This window comes from Astatotilapia calliptera, chromosome 9, assembly GCF_964374335.1.
Source record: "Astatotilapia calliptera chromosome 9, fAstCal68.1, whole genome shotgun sequence".
NCBI classification, from domain to species: Eukaryota; Metazoa; Chordata; class Actinopteri; order Cichliformes; family Cichlidae; genus Astatotilapia; species Astatotilapia calliptera.
Genome location: NC_137430.1, coordinates 31,288,669 through 31,296,962, shown reverse-complemented (window position 1 = coordinate 31,296,962; position 8,294 = coordinate 31,288,669). Strand labels below are relative to the sequence as shown.

Genomic DNA, 8,294 nt, shown 5'->3' with positions numbered 1-8,294 from the left:
TACAGATCAAAAAGACGAGAAAAAGGCCAAACCTCCTCAACCTGGTGAAACCAAACTACAGATGCTGGACCCAGGGCGGATTAGGACTACATGTTTGATATGGATACATCATAGATTCATAAGGTTTTCACTGTTAACCGTGCTAATTTCAGTTACTGCCCCAATGCACTAATCAATGGAGAATTTTGGATTGACCTCGAGGCGAACCAGACTGCATGAGACACGTTTATAGAGCAAAAGACATTGAAATAGTTTTTCGTTTTAAAGCGAAAGTAAACTTTATTGTCATCTCTGCTATATACAGTACAGTATATAGAGATGAGACGACGAGGCTCCAGTTCCATTCAGTGCAAAAAGAACAACAATTAATATAGGAAGAGTAGGAATAAATATACACTATAAGACTAAGGTAAGGGGAGTAAATATACACTTTGAGGTAAAAAAAAAAGGTTAATTTCAGTCTAACTTTACAATTTAGAATTGTGATTTAAAGTGACCTTGAAGTGGTTTAAAATGACCAACGTAGCAGCTTTACAGTTTACAGTATGAGTGATTTAAAGTGACCTTGAGTGAAATAAAGTCACCAACATAAGCAGGATTGAGTGTAGGATTGTAGGATGGGTCCAATGGCTGTAACGATAATATACGATTATTTCTTTATTTTTCACACCGAAACATTTAATAAGACAAACTTTAAAGTTAATTAAATATAGCTACAAACTAACATGTGGGCAAGGTTACATGAAACGAACTGAGCCTAAATTAGAAACCAAAACTAAAAGATTAAATCATTTGAATTAACTGAAAAAAACGAGTCAGGAAATGAGTCTCAGTGCTGCCATATTTATCAAAATAAAATATCGAATGGCTTCAGGTTCAGGTTAGATTCGATTATTTGTAGGTACATTTGGTTTCCACTGAGCAACTCATCCATGTTAAAATGAAAAACTTTCATTAATCTTTGGTTCTCTTCCACAGCATGTTTATGTCTCTTCTTCATCCCAGGGACTTTTTCCTTCCCACTGTGGCCAAAGCACTTGCTCGAAGGGAGTAAACTGATTGCTGGGACAAAGGCTTTTACTTCTGCGGGCCACCACTGTAAATAAGTATTACACAGAAGTACAGCCCAGGTCTAGTTCAAATTTAAAATTATACTGGTCCCATGGTTAGTCATGTATGCCACAGCTCAGAACGCCAGGGCCTCTGACTACCACCTGGTCCAAATAGCACTAAACCCATATGGCACCTCCTGTTGGTGGTGAATGTCTGTAGTTTTCAATGGTTGCCACTTATTAAATACAAAGAGTATCACTGCCAGTCCAAAAGTCATAGCTATGTCATAAGAACCAGGTGTGACATTAGCTGACTCTTTACAGGGGTAAACAGTCAGAACTATGTGGAGCCTGATCAGGAAGAGGTTCTTTCTGTCTGTTCAGATTTGTTGTGATCCAATGGCAGCAAAGATTTTAGTCCTGCATGATCATGCAGATGTTTGGTCAGAGCAGATAATGAAGTGAACGGTTTTGCACATTGGTCACACTGAAATAGCTTATTTGCAGAGTGCGATCGTTTGTGTTTGGAGTATGAACTGAGATTCTTGAAGCTCTTGTCACACTGGTCACAGCTGAAGTTTCCTTCAATGTGTGTACGTTCATGATCATTACGAGTATTTGCACGAGAGAAGCTTCTGTCACAGTGTCTGCACTTGTATGGTTTCTCTCCTGTGTGGACTCGTTTATGAGCTTTAAGCTCACCTGCAGTGGTGAAGGATGACCCACACTGGTCACAGAGGTTCATTTTAATGCTACTGTGAATGAGTTCATGGCGCTTTAATTCGCCTGCTGTGGGGAAGCCTTTCCCACATTCTTTGCAGTACTTGAGTTTGTGTCCAGTGTGTCTACGTAGATGTATTTTTGGGCTCCTTTGCCAATTGAAAGTTTTTCCACAAATGTCACAATGAAACGCTTTCCCACCACCACAGTGATGACAGGGTTGAGAACTGGATCCATCTGTGTCGCTCTGCTTCTAAACAAAGACACAAACACAGTCAGAGTCAGGGAATTTCTTCAAAATCTTTTTTCCTGAAGGTTGCCTGAAATTAAGAGAATCTCTGCCAATGTCCAGTTACATTTTACTATGTCAGTGATAACTAAAAAGTAAAATATAGTTATTGTAGGTATACCAAAAAGAATACAACAATAACACTCATGTACTTTCAACTAATGCGTTCGGTGTGAACGCATTAGAAGCGACCAGAGCTTCAGGTTAACATGTAAAGTCAATGGAGGAGCGTGATGAAGCGCGACAGATTTGCATCGCAAAAAACACTTTTCTGCCTGATTCGCGCAAAAAGAAGCCTGGCTGATGCGTTTGAAGCGCGAAGTAAAATACGCACTGCATTTTGTGTGGTGCATTTTGTGCATTCCCGCTTATTGCGTCTACCGCTTGAGTTGGAAAAATCTGAACTCCAGCGTCAAGTCGCGCCGCGAAAACCAATCAGGAGCCTCCAGGGCAGAAACAATGTTCTTATTTTTCTCCTCCTTCTCCCTGAGGCTCTTCCACTTTAAGCTGGGTCCTTTTTATTCCTGTCTCTCTGTAAATAGTTATATTTTATATATTCATGTTTAATGTTTTTCAGTTTGAGCATCTTAATATTGTTTCAAATAAATTTTTGTAATGACTAATGTGTAAAGCGTCCTTTACGCCACTGCTCTGCTCTCCACGGTGAATAGAGAAGGGAGACCCTCTCTTCAAACGCTAGATCGACAGCTGCCATCTGGCACTACTTCCTCCCACATTTCCGCTTCACGGGCATGAAAATTGCATATTTTAAAGCCTGACCAGTTCGCTTTGGACGTGCTTCGAGGTGCGAATGCGCACACGACCAGTGAATGCACCATTACTCTAAAATTGTCACTTGAAATAACAAACTTAATGTTTCTTTGCAATATTAATCTAATATTTTTACAATTATGTAGAAATTTAGTGTTACACTTTTATTTTCTTTATATTTCACCACTTTATCATCATTGGACAATGTCTTCGATTAGATTAGGTGGCACTCATGGGGATCTTTTTATGGTTGACATTTTTTATATGACCTCGTACAGAAGCTGAAGCGGAAAACTTGATCTCTGACAGTGGTTGAAATTCCCTCATAGTAAATCCCTCAGGTGCGTCAAAGATAACTAAAATGTGTTTTGAACGGAGACAGAAGAATTTGTGCCTCAAAAGTTTAGGTGTGGACAGTTTCTAAGGCCCACTTACCAGCTGTAATGGAAGTGTTATGAAAACATTAATGTTAACAACCAGCAGTGGCATCACAGCCAAACAGCCTACTTGAGAGTAGACTATTTAGTTGTGGTTGTTTTTTAAGTCTTATATCTTTATAATGACACTACAATTCTTTTTATTCTATGTAGACCAGACAGAAAATGAGTAACTGTAAACTCACATACAGCCACATTTTTACAGAAATAATCTTTTAATACCATGAAAGTGCCATTAAATAATATAGTTACATAAAGGTTTGTTTTGTTGACCTAATCATGAAAGAAACAAAACAAAAAATGATATTGAAATGTGATGAATCTCCTGTACATACAGCATAGTTGCTAATATTGTAACAAAATTTAATAAGCAGAGTTGTTCAAACACTAAAATTACAAGATAAAAATGTAAACACATACCTCGCAGTAACTGCACTTGTAGAGTTTCTTCCTGGTGTGGATCTGTTGGTGCGCTTTGAGGGAACTTGGATCTTTAAAAGCCTTATCGCACACGTCACATTTATAAGGTCTCTCTCCAGTGTGAGTGAATTTGTGGATTTTTAAGTCTCTGTTTGTCATAAACACTTTTCCACACTGTTCACAGTAGTACACATCCTCTTTGGTGTGAATGCGTAGGTGTGCATTTCGGTGCCCTACTTGGCTGAAGGTTTTTCCACAAACCTCACAGCTGTATGCCTTAATTCCAGAGTGGGCAACTTGATGAGTCCATAAGCCGCTACGGTGAGCAAAGACTTTACCACACTGATCACAGCTGTACTGTTTAACGCCACTGTGGATACGTTTGTGCTCTTCCAACCCTTCTTTCCGAGAGAAACACTTCCCGCACTGATTGCAAGTATGTTCTTTAACTCCACTATGAATGAGCTGGTGTCTTTTTAAACTTCCAGGCTGTCTAAAAGACTTTCCACACAAGTCACAGCTAAACGGTCTCTCTCCAGTGTGAATGACTTGATGTTTTTTTAATGAGACCTTCCAGGTAAAACCTTTCCCACAATCGTCACAGGTGTATGTTTTGTCTCTCTTTCTTCTGTGAGGTTTGTCGGCCTCCTGAGAGCGCTGACTTCTCGCTCCATGTTGGTCCTGCAGTGACAGAGATACAAACAGAGGCAGTGAGTGAAATGCAGTCGTGGAACAAACTCAACCTTCAAACTTCCTCCATTAACACGAGCTTTAAACCTGATGTTGAATCATGGCAGTTGCCAAATACCTTGTGGATTACCCCAACCTTCTGGTGACAGGAGCATACTTTACTATCAATTATTCATTTTTCCATAACTTAACCATTAGAATATCTGTAAATGGCTATACCTAGTGTTTAGATTGAGATATTAATTAAAACTATACCAGACCCCTTATGACAAAGAAGCAACTAAAAGTGGTAAATATCATCTCTCTTATGTTTCTCATCCCCACCCAGAACAAGCAGTAATTAGTAGAGTGAAGCTGATTAAAGCAGGATTATCACGATGCTACAAACTCAATCTCAATACCCAGAAAATTACCTGACTGCCAGAGGGAGGGGAAAAAGAAAATCAGAACAATACTGGACCATGAAAACGTATCCAGCTACTATCCTGTTTATTTTCTCTACTTCTAGTCATATTTCACTGCTGATCAGCTGAGAGTTGTTGGGTGGCACTCCACTGTTTTAATCCTATGATATTGTCGAAATGGGAGCTTTAAAGACTTCACAATATTTCTCATAAAGACCAGGGCTGTCACTCAGATGTTTGTAGATCAGATTATGTTTAAATGGGAAATTATTACATTTAAAATTTGGGGGTTTAATATGAATTTCAATTTTCTTAATCTGCTATTTTAGTGTCCTGTTAATGTGTGATCTTCTTATTTCATCTATTAACTTGATTCTTGTTTGTATAGGTATGAATGTGTAGCCTGGGGCTAACACACAGCAGCCGATGTGGAACCAGCTCCCAGTTTAGATTTGAGAGCCGATGAAGTGCACCCAGATTCACCAACAGAGAAACTGATATTTTTCTCACCTTTTCTGCGAAACTCATTGTTTCCTTTGTAGTGAGTCAGCTGAGACCAAATAGCTGAAAATCTTTCTCTGCTGCTCCGTCAGACTCTTCTCCTCCTGCTGATCAGCTGGGACAAAGAACAGATTTTTATTAGACAACGAGACTACTGAGAGGGACTACAAAGAGAGAGAATACTACACTGGCGTCCCTTCATTGACTCTCTGTTAAATCGAGAAGTGAATTTTAAATCTTCCTCCTCACATACAAGGTCTTGAATAATCCGGCCCCATCTTAATGACCTCAAAATACCATGTTTCCACTGCAGACCACTTTGCTGCAGGTTTACTTGCCGTTCTTATGATATTTGAAAGTAGAATGGGAGGCAGAGACTTCAGCTTTCAACCTCCTGTTGCCCCTCTCTGCTGCAGAACTAGCTCCCAGTTTGGATTTGGTAGGCAGATTCTACTTTTGAGATAAGCTTCACAACACTCATCTTTGATCAAGATGGATGTCAGTGTAAACTTTTTACATCACATTTAGCCCGAGATTGAATTTTGTGTCATTTCTATACAAAACCTAACACAAGTATAAAAAAGTGCTTTTCATAGGTTTTTTTGAACCACAGAACTTTTTAGCCTGAAACACAGTTTTTTGCAAAGTCAAACTTTAGTGTACCCATTGTACGACAAGGCCCAGACATTTTTCTTTCCTTCTCGGTTTTGTTACTTTAAAATGATGAAATGATGAGCCAAAAGTGCATTCATGCCTGTATTTCCCGAATAAAAACTCGAATAACAAAAAACTTACTTAAAATTCTCCTGTTTAATAAAACTTATAGTTAATGTTGGATCAAGTGACCCTGAATGCTTCATTAGTTATGCTGCAACAGGCTCATGCTGCTAAGGCCTTCCCATGATGCAATGAGCACGTCTTCACACACCTCTTTTTTTAATCCACATGTGTTAATGTGTCACTGCTGCGTTCTTTGTTATTATTAAACTCGGTGTGTCTTCTGTCCCATCTCACCCCTCCCATAGCACATTGGTGCATCTCCCTGAGTCTGGCGGACATGCACAAACACATGCACATGCTCAGTGGAGTTGCAGCTTCTATGTGAGGCTTTATTAATTGCTCCTTGGGGATAAATAAAGTCTTTCTGATTCTGATATAGCCTAAAAGACAGCATGTTTGCAAACATTAACCAGATTTGTGTAGCTAGCTACATAGAAACAGTGAATATCAGCTTCCTCTTAAGCTGGGCTTTTACTCCTAGCTCTGTACATGCTCACAAAAACAGGCATATCGGGCATCAAAATGACCCCTATGAGTGCACAATACTCTAATAAGCGACCTTATCAGACGGTGATACAATGCAGATGACAAGTCTGTAAAGAGAATCAAAGTGTAACAGTAAAATTGCTACATTGTTGCACATAACACGCTCTTCATTTGTAACCTCACAGCTGTCCAGTAGAGCTCTCAAACTTTAAAATGGACACATTTAAACATTTAATGTTATTTAGGCATCCTGCCACAAAATATGACCAATAATTTTAACACCTGCTGCTATCAAGTAAAAATGTGATATTTCCAAGTTGGGTTTTAAAAATTTAGTAACTCCCCTGCAAACAACCTCCCTGGCTTTTGGAGTATAGATAGCCGAGTTCCCCAATTTCAGCTTAAGCCTAATTTTCTCCTGGCCTCAACACACAGACCGCAGTCACCGGTGCATGTCTTTCTTTTTGTCTCCTGCAGTTTGTGTTTTGTCTTATGTGTTGTTACTGGTATCTCTATTCTCTCCTCATCACTCTCACTGCTGTCTGCAGATCATTTTAGGAGTTCACTTCCTCTCATGTGTTCATCCACAGCAGCTGGACAATAAAGTTTATAGTGACCCTGATACTGCAGCAGATCGCTCTCATCCATTTCCTGTTATCACTTCAAATAGAAATGAGGCTGTAGAGGTTTGGTGCAGGCAGAAAAACAGCTGCAGGGACAATGAAAAGACTTTTCTGCTCCAACTTCTCTACAACATGCATGTAGACAAAATGAAATCAAACCCAACATTTAATCCACAACACGATTAAAAACATGATTCTCCCAAATCACCAAGAGCTGCACATTAACCACCACAATATATTTTATTCTCTGTGCTTTCAAATATGAACACGGTTTACTTTCATCTCTGTTTCATTAGTTTTTGTTAACATCTTCCTGTGCATCACAGCAAACACTCAACTTCTCCCAGCATGCTGAGCTAATGGTTAGTTGGTGTTTTTCTCCAAACACTCTCTCACTCTTCTCTCAACGTGTTCACAATAAACTGTGAACAGACACCGAGGAGAGCAGCAGAAGACCTCATTCAGGAGCTAAACTCAACATGAACTGAACTCACAGTAAAGTTGGCTCGGTGCTTACCTTTAGATGAGCCCACAAACCGAGAGAAACTCCGCGATGAAGCTGCAACTCTTTCCAAACACACGAAACAGATCAGGGAGCAGAGACCCACGTGGTTCACGCGGTTGTCAGGTGCGATCGTAGCTACAGGTGACGCCACGCGCTGTTTTCTGAAGCCGTTTGAAAGCATCGGGACGAGCGTTTCCGCGGTCGCCATCTTGGTGATAGAAAACCCACGTAACTTTGGAAGCACGGATCTGGCTGTGAAACGGCTTGCTCATTGGCTAATAATTTGTGATTGACAGGCTCCTGTCCAATGAGCATGCGGAGAATATCAAATCCGATTCTTCTTATTAAAATACGGTATGACCAAGAGGATCCCTCAGGGATGGAGAAGTGAACTTGATTGAACTGTGATTAGCAGAGTCGTAACAGCTTTGGTATCTGTAAGAGCCAAAGTCAATGTTTATGTTTTGCTTATTTGTTACGGTGGCACAGGTGTATAGCTTTACCTGCGTCTTAGGTGATGGCATGTGGGTGTGGTCACAGTCTATTTACCTGATGCAGGTGTGTTGGGTGAGTGGATGTGGGCAAACTTTTCTGTTGAGCGTCATTTTTTGGCACA

The 8,294-nt window shown here is 40.0% G+C and overlaps 1 protein-coding gene across 1 annotated transcript; it reads right to left on the bottom strand.

Annotated features, from left to right (window-relative positions):
• Positions 1-252: 252 nt before the first annotated feature.
• LOC113029507 (uncharacterized) lies at positions 253-7,929 on the bottom strand. The gene is made up of 4 exons (XM_026180396.2): positions 7,691-7,929; positions 5,294-5,399; positions 3,690-4,370; positions 253-2,025 (listed from the first exon to the last, which is right to left on the bottom strand). Exons 2-4 carry the CDS (start codon positions 5,309-5,311, stop codon positions 1,408-1,410), a joined length of 1,317 nt encoding a protein of 438 aa, XP_026036181.2. The 5' UTR covers positions 5,312-5,399; positions 7,691-7,929; the 3' UTR covers positions 253-1,407.
• Positions 7,930-8,294: the final 365 nt, after the last annotated feature.